Here is an 18117-nt window from a genome sequence, read left to right on the forward strand (position 1 = left end):
CGAATGCTGGACAAGCTGGGGTTGTTCAGCCTGGAGAAGAATTGGTTTTGTGGAGACCTCACAGCAACCTTCCAGCATCTGAAGGGGCCGACAGGGAAGCTGGAGAGACTCTGCATCTGTCATTGTTATGATAGGACACGGAGTAAAGGGTACAAACCGAAAGAGGGGAATTTTATGTTGGACATTAGGAACAACTTCTTAACTCTGAGGACGGTGAGACACTGGAACAGGTTGCCGAGAAACTGCGGATGCCCGATCCCTGGCATTGTTCAAGGCCAGGTCGCATGGAGCTTTGAGCAACCTGGTCTAGTGCTATGGGTCCTTACCCATAGCAGTGAGGCTGGGGCTAGATGATCTGTAAGGGCCCTTCCAACCCTCACAATTCCAGGATCCTCCTATCCCGCACAAACCGTCGGCGCCCGCTGCCCGCCGGGGCGGCGCGTGCCCGCCCCGCGCCGGGGCTCGGGCAGGCGCAGCCGGCGGCCCCGCCCCCGCCGCGCCGCTTCCCCCGGTTCCCGCCCCCGCCGCCCTCCGTGCGCGGTGCTTCCGGCGGCGCCCGACGCGGCGGCGGCTCCGGCGGCCCGGGCGGCTCCGCCCTCCGGACGGGGTAGGCTGGCGGCGGCGGTGGCGGCGCGGGGGCCGCAGCGCCGGGCCCTGCTGCAGCCCCGGTGCGGGGCCGGCCCTGCGCGGCGGGTGCGGGCGGCCGCGGGTGTGCGCTCCCCGCCCGTCCGCCCGCCCAGGGGAGGCTGGCGGGGCCGGGCCGGGCCGGGCCGGGCCGGTGCTGCTGTCGGGGAGGGGACGCGGAAGGCAGTGGCAGCACCGGGTAGTCCCGCCCGCATCTGCCCGCCACTGTCCCTGGGCCTCGGCGGGAGCTGCGCCCCGGGGATGGGAACTGCCCCCCTGGGGAAGGGAGCTATCCCTTTCGGTAGAGAGCGCGAGTGCCCAAGGAGCGGGAAAGGGGTAGGGTTGGGATGGAGCAGGGAGGACGGGAGGAACGGTGCTGGGACCAGACAAAGCGGGCAGGGCTGGCACGGATTGTGCTCCTCGCCCCTGCGGGTCCTCCGCCGCTCCTCGGTCCCTGCGGTGTCAGACACTTACACGGCTTCACCCAGTTGCCCGATCACAACACAGCAGGAAGCAGGATAGGAGCTGAACTAGCGATACTATTTCATTTTATTTTTTAGGTGTGTACTTTGTGGTGCTTCACTTGTGGATTGTTATTTGCTACCAGTGCAGGCTGACAAATGGACATCGATTGGATGTAAACGGGTACGATTAGGATGAGAGAACACAGTCTTAAGCTGTGCCAGGGGAGATTTGGGTTGGCCATGAGGAAGAATTTCTTCGCAGAAAGGGTGACTGGACACTGGAATGGGCTGCCCAGGGAGGTGATGGGGTCACTGTCCTTGGAGGTGTTTAAGGAAACATGGCACTTTGTGCCGTGGTCTAGATGACGTTGGTGGTTTTAGGTCGTGGGTTGAACTTGATGATCTCAGAGGCTTTTTCCAACCCAATTGAGTCAGTAAGTCTGTGACAGTGGGAGATGACAAGTGCACGGCCTAATAGCTGTGATCCGTGCAGTGAAGAAGCAGCTGACCGGCAAGTAAATGCTATACAGAGTGTGCCTGCATGGAGAGGCAGTATGATATCTCAAGAGAAAAGTGAAAAGACAAATAAGATAAATGCACACAAATTCCTTTCTAAAAGTAGTGTGGAGAATTTAATTTTTTTTTTTTTTTGACGTGAAGAGGAGAGTTTCTCCACGGCTGGAAGGGTAGTCGGTCAGAAGGAAGTGGTATAATGCAGGTAACTTTAGGCTGTTAATAGAAAGGGTTAGCTGATGATTTACTCGTGTTGAGAAACAGTTTCTGTTATCTGGGAAAGCTGCCTCCTTAAGACAGGGTGGCCACTTTGAATGTGTTATAGGTGCTGGAGGAACTTCTGTCTACATTGTATCTCAGTGCTAAACCACATGATGAGTCTGGTCCTAGCAGAAATGGAGTCAGTGAAGTAATCTGAAATTCTTGGATTTTGCATGTTTTGGTGCTCATGAAGGCAACACAAGATTTTAGATAGATAAAATTGTCATATATTTAAATTTTTTTCAAAAAGTGAAATTATAAGTTAGAAATGTAAAAATGTAAAATGGCTCATTTTAGTTCCAGAATATATTGTGGGAAGAAACACAGCAAATGGGCCCCGAGTTTAACATATACTGTAAGAGCTTATTAATTTTTAATTAATAATAGCTTCTAGTTTCAACAAGTTGAGTGTAGATGTTGGTGTAATATAGGTAATTAACAGCAGGAGATGCTAACCTGTGGTAAAAGTACTGTTTTAGACTGTAATATAAGGATCCAGTATTCCCTGTGTGCATTAGTATACAAAGATAATTAAGAAATTTCCTATTTTCTGTCTTTTATCTAAGACACACATATTAAATTGCATTAATCTTTCTTCAGAGATCATACAATCCATTGTTTTTGTCATTTATACATTCTTTGTAATTTGTCAGTGTTGCTGTTTCTTTTATAGTCAAATGAAAGAAAACTGCTCCCAAATGTGAGATTAGCAAAGCTAGTGTAAACAGGAATTATTACTTCACTGGCTTTAAAAATCAAACCTGGTGTATGCATGACTTGCATGTACAACATTTGCTTCTCTTGAAATAGTACGAACTCTTGCCTATCATGTGCTTTTCCAGGGATGGCTCAGGGATGAAATGTGCCATATTTATTTTTTTTTCCTAAATCTAGTAGCTGTTACTTGTTATGTTTTCACACACATCCTTCATTTCACAGCCCCTTGAAATCTCAAGTATTTTTCTGTGTACTTCCCACCTTTTGTCAGCAGTCTGGTTGGTGAATAACTGTCCTGTTTCTGCTTGTGTGGGATAAAATTGTTGTTATTGAGGAGTTGCATTTGCCAAACTGACCAAAATGAAGAGGTAGAATCATAGAATATCCTGAGTTGGAAGGGATCCATCAGGATCATCGAGTCCAACTTCTGGCCCTGTACAGGATGCTCCAACAATCACAGTGTGTGCCTGAGAGCATTGTCCAAATGCTTCTTGAACTTGGACAGGATTGGTGCTGTCACCACTTCCCTGGAGAGCCTGCTCCAGTGCCCAGCCATCCTCTTGGTGAAAAACCTTTTCCTCATACCCAGCCTAAGCCTGCCCTGACTCAGCTTCATGCTGTTTTTTTCAAGTACAGTAATCATTAATTGGATGGGTTGCTTCAAAGCTGGAAAATAGATTGGTACACAAAAACTCACTGTAAAAAGAGGCAAAATAGACTGAAGAGATCTAGTGCTTTTGAATGCTTTAACTTAATTAGTGCCTTTTCCCATGAAGTCTACAGAAGCTGTAAGACATTTTACTTTATCAAGGTTTGCTGTGCTTGAAAGAAATAGTGAATTACAGTCTTAAAAGCCTTTCTGTATATATAGCATGAAGAGGAGTTATTCAGATTAGAAAAAGGGGTTTGCCCATATGATTGAAGTTGTTTTCAATTAAATAATTTTCTGAGTGGAAGATATTGTAAATAATGTGATGGACCTTATTGTATTTTGAAAGAAAATATCTCTTTAAAAAGTTTGATTCCAGGTCTAGTCCAAAGTGGTTTTCTGGAGGCCTGTCAGTCTTGTAAAAGCAGAGATAGCATTTTTGTAGCCCTTTGAGCTGGCGTGACTTCGGGCCTGTGCAGTCTTGTTCCCCCCTCAAGCCAGCGCTGACACGGGATGGTTTGGGGAGAAGAACAGACTGAAAACTACTTGTGCTTGCAAGATTGTTTCATGTCTGGCTGGGCAAGCCTCAGGACACACCTGGCTCCCCAGGCGCCTGGAAAGGCGCCTTTGGAGCAGAGAGGGACGGGCTCCACGGTGCACGAGACAGGAGGACAGGGCTGGTGCAGACCCAGACGGTGGCTGGGAATTGGATCCAGCCTCAAAGTGCAAAATGGGCACATAGGCATAGGACAGCAGCTCACAATGGCATTGTGTGTTCATAGCATATTGTTTTTTGTTCCTAACCAAATTGTTGGCACCTTCCATGCTAGTCTCTGGTGGCCGCTGAAGGTTCTGGTATTTAATAGCACTGTTTCAGTCCATTTAATGGAATTGACTGAAAAAAACAAACAAACAAACAAACAAAACCCTTATGATATAAAAGAAACGAAAGATATTTCTTTCTGATGCTGCTTGGGAGGAGGATAAAAAGACACACTTACAAGAAACCTTTATTGGGCTTTAGTTTGGCATAATTATGCCTGTACAAAAAAAAAAAAAAATTAATATACAATAGGCCAAAGACCCAGCCAGAGATCAGAAGGCGTAGTTGCATGGGCCTAAGTGGATCTCTGTAAAATAATCAAGCAATTTGAGGGAGGGGGGAGCTTTCCCCATAAACTTTGCATGTACATGAGCTCCAGAGCTGTTTATCTTGATGCTTTGCATAGGTCTGAGTCTGCATTTTTATCTTATTTTGCAAAGTTCAATCCTTTTAATTAGAAATCAGCTTGACTTCTGGTAGTTCCTGAAAAAAACTGTATCTGTATTTAATGTAATTCTTTCACTAGCTTACTATCCTTTAGCCCCTGAAGCAATTTTTCATTTGTCCTTTAACTCCACACAATTCTTGATGCTTCTTTTAAAATGCCAGAAGAAGAATTCCTATTTGTATTGTAGTCCTAACAGTTATTTAATCCTTCTTTTATAATTGTTTTGTCTTACTTATTATAAACTACTATATCTGATATTGTTCTTAACTCTTTAAAACTAATTTGCCTCCACTTCTATTTAGACTAATGAGTTTCCAGGAAAGCTTTCTGTTCTTACTTACTTACTTTGGTCCCTGTTGACCAATGCCAGCCAAAAAGGACAAAGTTCTGTCAGTGTCAAGGATTTCAAAATTTTACAGGTTTTATGAAATCATCAAGTTGCTAGACGGAGAATGACCCAAGTTAACATTATGGCAAGTGGAAAATGTGCAGCGTGATTTCAGGTTATTTCCTCTGTTTGACCTGGCTTAAACTGGCCAGCTAGCTGATGTCCAGCTCTGAACTGTTGGATGGTTTTTCTGCGCTTTGGCAAGCTTAGATAAGGAGCACAGCTGGGTTTTACAGCAGCACCACAAGAGCTGCAGGCTGTGGCCAGAGGGAGCCTGGAGTTTGTAGTGCAGATGTGAAGTTCTGTAGGTTGTGTATGTAAGATAAAGTGATTCCCACCTAATCTTGAAGTACCACAGCTGAATAATGCTTAAAATTGAGATCTGTAAAGCCATAATTTCCATGGAGCCGCCTTCAAATCATGATGATCAGTAAAATTTTGAGTTAGAAGGTGTTGTATATGCTGATCTAGCTATGATTCTAGGGCTTGGTAGAAGAATGTTTGTTGAAGTTTAATGTCTGTTGGCATATTCTTTAAATAGATCTTTCTTTTTAAGAGGAGAAAAATCCATAAGGAGAATGTATTTGTAATCTTTACTTACATCTTACATCAAAGCATCTCTGCTTTGAAAAAATAAAATAACAGTTTTCAAGTTTTTTTATTTTTTAAGGAGGAGAAATTCAGGGTTGTGCTACTTTTTTTTTTTTTCTTTTTTTTTTTTTTTTTTTTTTTTTCTTTCTTTTTTTTTTTTTTCTTTTTTTTTCTTTTTTTTACCCCAATGTATTTTCTGAAAGGTCGCTCAGACTGTTTGGGGAAAATGTGACATTGATTGTTGGCATTCCAGGGGAGCTTGAAATAAATCCAGTGTATTGTCTGATGCATTCCCTTCTGCACTGAGTATCAGGAGTAGTTCGTGTTGTTGACAGCTACATCAACATGTGGAACTAAGCAAAAAGCCAATAACAGAAGAGGCAAGAAAGTGAGAATTGAACATTTCATTAGTAAACTTTCTTTCTGTCATGAGTCAAATGGACAAATAGTGCAGCCTGTCCTTATCTGTTACCACAGGTCCCTTCTGGCTGGAAATGTTCATGTGAAAGAGAGCTGTTTGTGCAACTCTGTGCGTTTATAAGTTTGGGAACAAGCAACTGACCCAAAAAACAGTGTGGATCTGTGTAGAGACTTTAAAAAGTTTCAGTTAGTTTAATTATTTACTCTACTTTAAACTTATGCTTCCAAAACCACTATAGTAGGGTCTCACTTGTACCCACTGCAAACATTAGATACATGGTTTGTCTGCCTGGCAGTGCGAAACATCGTGTTAGCTGTTACTTGAGGTCTCTTCTGCAACAGAAGGGTCACGTCTGTTGGTTTAGAGATCACCACAGTGTGTATCCTGTGGTAAACTACGCGACAACTCCAGCACAGGCTGCTGAAGAAACATTTATTCTATTTTGAGACATGCTTAGTCATCCCTGTTATGGCCTCTAACGGGTTACAGGCATTACTCCTTATTCTCTCTTAGTGAAGCTGATGGACAAGTTAATGAGAAGGTCACTTTGTGAGAAACAGTTTGTGGTGCTGGAGGATGTGAATTCATAGCCTGAGTGTGTTGTGTAGTGCCAGCAGAAATGGGAGAATACACTGCACATTTTGTTGTGTGTTGGTAAAACTCACAGTTTACATCACGCAGGTATGGAGCAGCTGCTCAATATGGGACAAGCATATGTAAGAGGATCTTTATTAGTAGGGAATATGATACAGCCTTCCTGTGTCCTGTAGAGAACATTCAGCTATAAATGTTTCTGCACTCTTGTAAACAGAAAACTTTAGTAAAGTAACTTACCTTTCATTTAGCTTTTTCTAGTTGTTAAACCTGTTTATTTGATTGTTTTACTTGTGTTGGTGTAGGCGGTGTGAAACACATTGGTATCCTTAATTAATAGTATATTTTGTGTTTGGTTTTTTAAGTGTGTAGAACTAGTACATTTTGTGTTTAACTGAATTGTTACTTTAATGAAAGTATTTTCTCTTGCCAGAATTAAAATGCTTTCTATGAGGGCTTCTGCTTCTGATGCCAGGACTCTTTTGAAGACCTCATTTGTTGCATGGTTTAAAGGAAGATGATGTTGCTAGTGAATTCTGAGTATCCTTCAGGAGGCTGGTGGCCCTTGTGTTGTTGATGTGTCATGGACAACTTCCAATGGTAAAGGCGGTATTTTTGTGACTATTTCAGATTAGTGCTCTGACAGGAGAAGCAGTGGGTTAAGTTTAGATTAACACCTGAAAAGCTCGTTCTTTTCACTCTTAAAACCAGGTACACTGTTTTTTTAAGAAAGTAAAACCATTCACAATGGTTTTAAGACGCTGTATCTTCACAGTGGGAAGGTGTGTATCTTCAGATACGCTTTCTCAATTGTTTACAGGATGGGCCAAATTTCATTTCATATTTGAATTCATTTCCCTGAGTCAGTGCAATTCTTTTTTCTTGTAATAAATCCCTAAAGATAGTGCTTATTTTGACCACTGATTTTTTTGTTGCTTGAGGGCTGGTTTTGGCTAATGTTTCTTCATAGTCTTCTCTGTTTTTAAACAAACAAAAAAAAAAGGAAGTAAGGTAAAAAGTAAATAGGAAGCCACACTTAATAGCTTCCTACTAAACAATTGTCTTACAATAAAATACAATGATTTATTAATCTTTTAGTAGTAGTACTTTGTTTAAGACGATATTCAAAACAACACAGTTTGCTTTCTAGGAAAGCTGTATTTGCTCACCATGTTTATTCATTCTGTTTTATCAGCTCTTTTTCAAAACACCACAGGCAGTTAATGCAACTCATAAAGGACTCCTGACTTTTTGCATCTTCCTAAGTCCTATCTAGATGCCACCAGTGTTTCCCATGTTAACAGTTCTGAGCATGTTTTACTACATGTGCCTTCGGCGCCGGGCTAGGACAGCGACGAGAGGAGAAATGAACAGTCGGAGGGCGATTGAATCGAACACCCGCGCCTTACCTATCAACGTTGAAATAGTTCAGTATGCCAAAGAAGTGTTGGATTTCAGCTCTCACTATGGCAGTGAAAACAGCATGTCATACACCATGTGGAATTTGGCGGGCATTCCCAACGTGTACCCTAGCTCTGGTGACTTCACCCAGACTGCTGTCTTTCGAACTTACGGGACCTGGTGGGATCGTTGCCCGAGCGCTCGGCTGCCTTTCACGAGGACACCATCCACCTTCTGTAGCCAAGACTATGTGGAACTTGCTTTTGAAGAACCAGTTTATCCCACTGCAGTGCACATTCTGGAAACCTATCATCCTGGAGCTGTAGTCAGGATTTTGGCATGCTCTGCAAATCCTTACTCACAAAATCCACCAGCTGAAGTAAGGTAATTTTTTTCTTCTTTATGCTTTCCTGTAAAATGTTAAATGCTACAAATAGGGCTTTTTAGTGAACTTTACTTCCTACTACTTAACCGTTTTGTATCTGACTCACTAAAACTTTCTTTACTTCTTCATGTTTTTAAAACTGTGGCAACTTGTTTTGATAGCAGTTTCAGAGATACAGACATTTTGTAGGAATTAATACATCTCCTAATACCAAATTTAATTTGTGTAAGCGTAGTTTTCGTATTGGAATTTTTATGGGCAAAAATTACTATGTCTGTATAAAACACTACTTTTGAAATGGTAGGAGCTCTTCCTCCATTAGGAAGAGGAAATTGTGTAAGAGAGGTTGAGGATTCATGGCTGCTGTATTATCCTGCTTCAAATAGCCATGGACTCTTTCTTCTTTGCATGCTTTAGATTGCAGGTATAGTACAATCAGGCTCTGCAACTATTCATATGGAAATGAAGCTGAATCCAGAAGCACAGAACAGTCAGACAAAAGGTGATGCCATTTGTCTGATCTTTATTTTTGGTTTGGTCAAAGGGTGTGAGCTGCACTTGTTTTTACACTCACTTCAGCTAAAAGAAGCAGATTTGATCCTGTTGGTTTTCCTTACATTAGGAAGTCTTGATGAAATTCCAGTTGCAGGATCAGGGCTGTAGTAACCTGGGGAATGGTAAGATAGTAAAGAAGTGCACTGTGTGTGAGGTGAGAAGCTGTTAGTGAGGAGGTGAGGAAATAGGAATGGAAGGAGAAAGTGAACAGGTCAAAGCACGTAGTGGGGAAAAACATTGAGAAAAGCCATCAGTATATGCAACTGAAGTATTCCATATCAAAAAGAGATATAAATGATGCCAAAGATATAAAGGAAGGGAGAGCTGATAGAAGAAATACTTAAAATGTGTCCTGTAAAGACTGGTATGCCAACAAATCCTATATTGCAATGATATACACACTTTGGTGGTACAAGCAGTGCTAGCGTGGATGTTGGGTGATTTTTTACTGACTTGCCTTTTACAGATGCTGCTAAAAAGTGTATTTTTGGGTCTAACTTATTATCCCTTGGTTCCTTATACCAGGCCATTGATGTTCATTCAAAAACCCTTGGAAAATCAGGTGTCAGGGTTTATATTCAAAACTCCCAGTTAATGCATTTTGTGTGATTCTGTAATCTACTGTGGTTAAGTGCAGTTGCTTGTTTTACAGGTCTGGTGGGAATATGTTGTATAGCTCTAAAGTAAACATCTGAAATCAAGGAACAGTTATAGGTCAAAGTAATAATAATAGGCCACCTAACTTTAGAAGTATCAGTGCTTTTGGCACTGTAATACAGGACTTACTTGCAGAATCTTATGTGGTGAGGGCAGCTTTAAGACTTTCAGATTCAGAGCCTAATATGAAATGACTTCTGGGCAATTACTCCGTGAACTTCTATTTTACTTTTTTATTTTATGATGTAGATTTTATTTCTTTATGGTGGAGCACAGAATGGAGGAAAGCTCAAAAATATTTAACTGAAGGACCTGTTTAATTAGGTACACCAAAAAAAAAAAATTGTACAGTGAGCTAAAAGGAGATGGAATTGAAAATACTAATATAAAACTTCAGGGTATGTGCTTTATGACTTCTCTTGAGGCATGGTCAGAGTGAGAGCTCAGATGCCCTTCTTCATAATAAAAGGTGAAGTTTCTGTAGCATCTTGCTTTTTAATTGGTAGGCAAGAATACCTCATCCTGCCTGCATAGGTTAAGATTTCTGGCTGGAAAAAGGTTGTCTCAGGCATCTGTGAAAGGAGTTGTCCATGCTCCCTCTTCACTATTGTTAGTCTGCATGCTAGGGGAGTGTTTTTTCTCTTTGCTTGCCTGTCCTCAACAGGACTTGCCTGTTTGGAGCTGCACATTTGTTTTGTCTCTTTAAAGGAGGCAGATGACTTATGTATGGTGTCTTGAAGGGAAGATGAAGGAGCACTTTCTCTGCATGAGGGACACAATGTTTTTTTCTCTGTTCATTTGCTCAGCTTTATGAGGAGAATCTGAAGAGTTGCAAGAGTGCATTCTCTTTTCTGCTTCTGTTCTTGGTCTCTTGTTTTTACTTCCAAAAATTCTCTGAGATATCAGCTAAGAATTCTTTTTTTTGAAGATGGAATGCTGCTGTAATCTCAGGTGATTCCTTGTTTAACTGATGTTTTGGTCTTGAAGCACTGCCATGCTGTTTTCTTCTGTTAAAAAAGGCCATGACCTACTTACTCAAAAGGCGCTCAGAACCTTATTTTCCTCTTCTGACTATTTTGATACTTGGTTTATTACCAATGAAACCTTTCAGTGCTGCTTTGTTTTATCAGCTGATGCTGTATCTGAACACCAGTCTAGAAAGGGCAGGTCATTAGGAAAGTTCTTTTTTACCAGTTCCTACTTTTGATATTCAAAGAAGGCCGAACTATCAGTGAAGTCAAAACTAGAGAGAGGAAAAAATCTGTTCGGACTTAAGCTTAAGTGTTATGTTTAGTGGATTATACTGCTCCAACTAGGTAATATTTTTTCTTTTTGGTTAGTATTTAAACCATCAGCTCATTCAAAACTTTGCTGTGTACAAAAACTTCTAGTCTACAAGAGTCCTTGTGAGGAGCTAGTGTATCACAGTTCTTACTGAAGGGAATTTTATATATTTTTGTTAAACAATGGCTAACACCCACATACTTGGTCAATGTATTACTCACTTTATGCTTCAGTTGCATGAAAGAACAACTCATGCAGGTGTTCAGAAAATGGTCTTTGGTCACGTTGCTTTGTTGCTGGTGCACTGAGTATTCCTATTGCAGCTTTGGATGCTGCTGTCTCTGGTGAGCTTTATTCAGTGCCTTTAGAAGTGGGGTCAGATCTTCATGGAATGGGAATAAACATTTACTTCTCAGTGGGTATGTAATTGTTTTTAAGTAATCCTCCTGCTTTGAACATGACAATTAGTTTGAAGTTTTTCTCATTATGGTTTAACCAGCATCCAGCAACTGGAGGATTCTCTGTCCTCTCATATCTTGTGCTGCTTTAAACACAGAAGGCATTACATCACTTTTCTCCACATAAAACAATTTTTAAAAATCATAAATGTCAGAGAAACTGCTGTTCTAACACATGGAAACCTTTTATGCTTTTCATTTGTGTGTCTCATACCTTGACTGGTGAGAAGTGTAGGTAAATCCTTAAATTGTACTAGCATTCCATGTGCACTTTTGTTACGTGAATTACCTGACTGCAGAAACCCCAAGAAAAAAATTAATAGTCCAAGATTAGGGAAATGTAGCATAAAATCCCAGTTTTTATGTGGTGAAGAAATCAATCCCTATTTTTGTGTTAGGATTATTACACTAGTGTGCCCCTGGGACTTTGTACTGTAGTGCACATTCTGTGTTTGTCACCAAGCTTCAGCCAGTGGAAGAGGCAGAGCTCAACACACATGTGGTGGGGACAAATGCAGTGTTGAGGTGAACCCAATCAAGAGAGTTTTCTTTGTTTTTCATAGTGTATTAGATTGATGGGGAAGATATAGCTAGCTTCTGTGGTAAGAAAAAATGGTTCTTTTCCTGTTCTTTTTCCTCCTTTTATACCTAGAAGGCTTATTCGTGATGGTTACCTAGTGACTTCTTCAGTGTCAGCCCTTTTGATATTCTTAATAGTTAGTTGTTGTTAGTCTTTGTTTAAATGGGAGTTATCAAGTCAAAAATATTTTTTCAGAAGTTTTTCAACTTTTTCCTTTCTATAAAAATTACTTTGGTTTTTGAGTTCGGAGTATGAAAAAAATATCAGCCCCTATTCTCCTGTTGTGGTCTTTTTAAATTTAATTTGACTTGTTTTTGTATCATGAAACAGTGATACTGTATATTCATGTGCTTTTGCAAAAGCTCAAAATCAGACAGTCCTAACTAGTCTGGAATCTGTGGCTGTACTTGGGGTGATATTTCATAGCATATGTCCTTCCTGCTATGCAGTGATTGCTTCTTCAGTAATTAGAGATTATCTTGTGATTAATTTTTTCTTGTTTTCTACAGATAAGGTCTGACACTTACTGGGTTTTTTGGCACAGATGAGATACTGTGATCATTTGTCTGGGACTACTTCCATTCTGCCTTGTGTATTCCTGTTGTTTATTTCTATTTAATTTGTTTAATTTCATGTCATTTAGAATTTTGCTAGAAAATTGAGCATGGCTCAGTATTTCCAAGCTTAACTGCATTTGCTGCATGCTAAGTTTCTTCCTGTTTCTGGAAGTCTTAAAGCCTGTAGAGGCAGAAGCTGCTACAAACCGGAGGAGTAGGCTAATGAAGATGGACAATATAAAAGGCTCCCTCTCCTTCTAATGGGAAATTTATTGTATTTAAGCAGCCTGGACAGTGATCAAAATATCTGATGGAACCTCCACCTCCTCCCCCCTGCCACCCCTACCCCTTTTTTTAAAAAAGGGGAGTGAAACCAGAAAGGCAGTGTACTGAATGTAAAATATAATGAATTTTTTCTTGTAGAGAGTGGCATTCAGATGGTTCTGTCACTCTACCTTTTATTCCTTGAGAATCTCAGATGAAAGCACCCAAAACACTGCTGATACCATCAACACATTAGGGTGTGATAAGGAACCTTCGGGCCTGTATATCACCTATGTGTAACACACAAGTTCTAGGCATTTGCATCCTTACTTAAAACTTGTTCTGACATCTTCAGGCAAATAGCTTTTCCTTGTTCAGATGCCTGTCATAGCAAAATGAATTCTGGGTTCATGGAATACAGTCATTTTTGAGAATCTCCTAAAAAGCTCATGTAGACAGAGCAGTTTCTTGAAGTACCTTTTGCTATTTTAATTGCCCTGAGCATTCTTGGAGTCCTGTCTGCTGTCTCTGGTATTTCAGAATTGAACTCTTGGTAGAAATGAAAATTTGCTTTGTATTTTCCTGTAATAATTAGACTTCTGTGAACTCTGCTTAATCTGGATGATTCTTAAACTGTGCTCATGATCTTCCCAGTCTTCACTGCCTTTTGTGTTTATGAACTCACTGCTGAGGTCAGGGGTACACTTTACAGGTTAGTTTTAACTACTCTGCTGAAGCATCCCTGGCATCTTTGCAGGCAGATGTTTTCTTGTAGGTAATCTACAGATTTTTGCTGTGCAGTTGCTTGGCTAAGAGCAGCATGTGATTATAATTGTTGCAGAAGTTGTATTTTCATCAAAGGTGTGGTTATATTCTCTGAGATTCCTTATATTCTCCTTGTTGTTCTATCTGGAACTCTCCCTTCTGTTGGCTTTTAACTCAGCTATTAGTTTCTTGAGGCAAGGCATTTATTGGATTGCTTGTAGTGCTTTACTTTCTACACCTATCTCGATTTGACAATACAAGAAACCTCAACAATTGCAAGCAAAGTTTAATCTTGTATTGCTGGAGAGAAATCTGATTACTTTTCCTAGAAGCCCCTTTTCCAAAGACTCTGTCTTATTACTTACATTTCTTCAGAAGTAACTAGGTCTGCTCAGGAATCATCTTAACCATTAAAAACCTTTCCAACAGCATTAGGTCAACAAAAAATGAGGCAAGCTTTAAATATATGCTATCGTTTGACACGGACCCTACAAGTATGATTCTCAGCCTAGAAATCACAAGACTGTATTTTCCTTCATGGGGAAGGAAGAGGAATGGGAATTTTTTTATTACTGTTATTTTTTACTACATAGGTGTATGGAGTGTTTAGTATCAGAGAAAACTGAGTTCCTGTCTGTCTTCATGAGACAGAGAGATATTTAATGGGAAAACTGAGTCCATGAGTGAATGACTGAACGGAGAAACTCACTTAATGTCCTCCTTTTCTTCAGTCACTAGAGAAAATAATACAGATGTTGCTGACTCTTACTCAGGCTTTGCTTGGCACCCCTTGCTGGAAAGACTGAGGATTTCTAGCACATTGCTGATGAAACCTCATCAAAGCTTTCTCATTGTGACATCTTTGATCAGCTGTTACTATATATCTGCAAGACTGGAGGACAAACAATGTACTACCCAGATTCATTTGATTCTACTTGATTTTTTGAGAGCTACCTAATTAACTTGAGTTGTGGGGCAGGCAGAAATCCTTTGACTTCTTTAAAGGTATTTATTGGGATTCGGTTTCTCTTTGTTTTGGGTTAAATAGTTTATTGAGCATTGTAATCTTGAAACAGATGCAGACAGCCTTGTTAGGGAAACTGATTTTGATACATATCCTCAAACCAGGACTGACTGTAAAAATGCCTTTATTGTGAAAGATTTTGAAGTGAATTCCTATAAAAAAGAATGTTCCAGAATAGAAGAATGAAATTCCTGCTGAAGCCTCTTGGAAATTTAGACTTTTTTGATCCTGATGTGTGTTCTTCACTTCTATTCTGATTTTATGCAGCCTGTTTAAATATCACAGTGGTGATCCTAGAGGAAGAGATCACTTCCACTTGTAGTAATGGATTAAGAGCATGGGAAGGATTTACCAGCCCTGACTCAGAGCAATTGCCATTGCCTGCTCTCGTGTATGGTGCCACCAAGGCAGAGGTGTCACATCAACCTGATAGACTTGAGGTTTTCCAGATAAACCAAGAGCTAACTCCTTTGAAATTAGATTGGTGGCTAGTGATGAAAAGTAAACAGTATGGCAAGGACATTGGAAAATTGTCCCTGATTTAGTTGTTCATCAGCATTTGGTATGCAGTATGGAGCTTCACAAGATTGTGAAGTCATGCTGCATGTCTTCCATTTTCTCTAGTTTATTACAAAGACTGGAAACAGGCTTCTGCTTGCTGGAGCTGGTTATTGCACTGAAATTTGATGAGCCCAGATCTCCAGATGCATTATTTTTTTCCAGAGCTCTGCTGCTGCTTGATAATCCTCTCTCCAGGGTCCAAAAGGAGAAGTCAATAACAGACACATTCTGCTAAAAGTTGATGGTCCAATGTGTGTTAGATTAGTGAAAACATAGCCTTGAGTTTCCCTAAGGGTACTTTGAGTGGATACATGGAAGTGTCTAAGCAAAATGTCAGATGGTGATCTGGATGTGTTCAAGGAAGGTCATGTGCCTTGCCAGCACTAAGTATTTGCTTAGAGAATCGACCTATGTGAGAGGATGTGACAGTGGGACTACAGCTGTTACTTTGCCATGAGTTGACATTCATTTTGTAAATTAATGAAATCTGCAAGTCTCCCATTCTACTAACTTGGAGAATAGCATGATGTAGGATAGGAAAATACATCTGTGTGTACCTGAAAATGTCTGTTGTGAAATGGAAGTTTCAGCCAGTACGGATTAATTTTCTGAATTTTCCTACTAGCAAATATCAAACTTTTAAACCTTACTTATGCTGTGTGCAATGTTTTAATTAAAATCCCTACGTTTGTTTTGCTTTCTGTTCTGGTGGAAGGAGTTTAAGCATTTGGTTCTGGAAGTAGAACATGATTGATTTTATTTTTTAATTAATATTTCCCCTCTTATCCCCACAAGTGTTCTGTGGTAGGTACCAGTGTTAAGCAATACTTGTAAGTTCAAAGAAGTGGTGTCTGGTAGGGAAAGCCAAGATGCTGAGGTACTAGGGAGCAGATAGAGTGCTTCAGAGATTCATGAGACAGGACAAGAAGTCTGAAGCTGGGAGTAGGGTGATCAACAATAGGTGGCATACATGTGGTAGGTAGTGTCTGGATTAGTATCGAGGTAAGCATATTGTCAAAGGGAGTAGCAGTAGTAACTGCTTTCTTCTTTAGGAATGAACTAGACTTGAGGGAGGAAAATCATGGACATAAGAGACTGAAGGATCTCCATTTGCTGAGTGAGGACCCATGCAGATAAAAAAGACCATGTTTCTGTTTTCAGGCTTTTAGGCAAGTTTGGGAGTGCTGAAGATCTAAGGAATGTAAGACTTGGATCCTCCAGATTATTCAGTTGGCAGCAGGTTTCCTTGTCACTTACTGGAGGAGATTTTGGGTCTGTGTGTGAAAGTAAAGGATGTACGTATGGTAGGTCTGTGCATGCCCTGAGCGTCTGTCTGTCACTGAACCAAAGAGGAGGAAGGCTTTGCTGTTCAGCAGTTTGGAAATTCTGACGTCTTTTGCAAAACACCCTTTCAAAAATGACTTGGAGTTTCTACTTTCTTTGCTAATTTGTCAGTGAATTACTTCTAAAAGGAACATTTTGTTTGCCTAGGCAGATAAAGTAAAATTTAATATTTTTTAGTAATTTGTAATACTGTAATTTGGACAGGCTTGATACTAAAGGGTCTTGAGTGGTAGGGGTTTTTTCTTTTGTTTTGTAGAAAATAAGAGGTCAGATGACACTCTTTGGGTTACATGGTAAGACTGTTCCTTGTGTACTTACACTAACATGCCATCATTGTGAAGACATCAGCAATCCATTTGTTTTGATTACCTTACCTATGAGATGTTAGCAAAACTTGGGCACGGATAATAGTAACACAAATGACTGAGTCTACAGCTTGTTTTGTTATTCAGCGATGCAGAGAAAATATGCTAAGGTCATGAATTAGTCTGTCCTGTTAAATTCATCCATAGGATGTTTATCAAATCTAGGGAAAACATAAGTTTCATAAATCATCTTTTCAGCCATTTTTCTTGCTTGTTAAATACTTCTGTGTTGCCCTCTTACTGTGCTCAGGAATTGCTATAGTAACTTTCGTTTTAATTCCTGTACTGTATGTATGTCTTTTTTTTTTTTTTCCCACAGATGGGAAATACTTTGGTCTGAGGCACCTACCAAGGTGAATGGTCCTCAGGCACGGCAGTTCACACCTTGTATCAAACAGATAAACTTTCCCACAAACTTAATCCGACTGGAAGTGAACAGCTCTCTTCTGGACTATTACACTGAACTGGATGCAGTAGTACTACATGGTGTGAAAGAGAGGCCTGTGCTTTCACTTAAGACTTCGATGGTTGATATGAGTGATATAGATGAAGATGAGGATGAAGAAAAATTTGCCTGTGGCATGGACACCCTTAACAAACAGTTCAGCATTGTTACCCTCAGGGAATGGCCAACTAATGGATATTTTGATAAACTGCCTTATGAGGTAAGAAAAGCATTTTTATGCTCAATCATTGTCTTGATCATTAAGGGTGCAAAGGTCCTTTGCAGGGTATTGGTTGGGATTGTTGGTTTTTCTCAGTTAGCTCCTTGCATTCCTTGTGAATCTCCTGCATTTACTGTATAGGTGTGCCTGAATTCTGTAAGTCTGTCTGCTTCCATGGGTGATGTTAGATATTTGCATAGTTATTGCACTCTTACTTTTCAAGAATCTCTGCATTCACACACAGTTTTTACACCAGTTACTCTAGCCTTGCATTTCCAGCTTTAGAACTTAGAAGCTTTTAGCAGTTTTCCGTTATATTTTTAGTCCTCATGCTTGACAAAGAAAAGATACAGAAGAAATATGAAAAGATTCAGGCAACATCTGGAAGTGGAAAGAGTTTGCAATAGGCTAAAAGTTTGTTTTCTTGTTTTCTCTCTTAAAAAACTTAGAGAGCTTTCTTCTTGAAAGTGCCATAATATTTTTCTATTATTATTAAATGAGCTTTTCCCATACAGCTAAATTTTGAATTGTGGTGCAGGTAAAATATCTTATAGCTGGACTTCTGCACACTGTCTATTTTTTATGCTTGCTACTTTCTATTCTGTCATTAGCACAGAAAACAGTTGTGAATAAACTCCTTTCAGATCCCCTGGCAGCACGATGGTTGCAAGTGTGCTCAGAGTCTGTAGATGAGTATTTTCTTCTAATTTCCAGTGTAATGAAATTGTGGAGTGTGATTGCTGAATACCATGTGCAGGC

At 40.3% G+C, this 18117-nt stretch overlaps 1 protein-coding gene across 3 annotated transcripts in view; it reads left to right on the top strand.

The window, feature by feature from the left end:
- The first annotated feature begins 545 nt into the window (after positions 1 to 545).
- FBXL4 (F-box and leucine rich repeat protein 4) overlaps positions 546 to 18117 on the top strand; it is a 63015-nt gene continuing 45443 nt past the window's right edge. For 2 of the 3 annotated variants that reach the window (XM_066179515.1, XM_066179518.1), the window contains exons 1-5: positions 556 to 607; positions 1185 to 1269; positions 6927 to 7093; positions 7689 to 8278; positions 17013 to 17358. In XM_066179515.1, the coding sequence (XP_066035612.1) occupies positions 7770 to 8278; positions 17013 to 17358 (855 nt within the window). In that variant the 5' untranslated portion in view covers positions 556 to 607; positions 1185 to 1269; positions 6927 to 7093; positions 7689 to 7769. Of the gene's footprint in view, positions 608 to 1184; positions 1270 to 6926; positions 7094 to 7688; positions 8279 to 17012; positions 17359 to 18117 lie in introns of all 3 variants that reach the window. The other variant, XM_066179516.1, reaches the window with a different exon arrangement.

Source organism: Chamaea fasciata, unplaced genomic scaffold (assembly GCF_029207755.1).
Source record: "Chamaea fasciata isolate MVZ Bird 193981 ecotype frontalis unplaced genomic scaffold, bChaFas1.0.hap1 SCAF_3, whole genome shotgun sequence".
Lineage (NCBI taxonomy): Eukaryota > Metazoa > Chordata > Aves > Passeriformes > Sylviidae > Chamaea > Chamaea fasciata.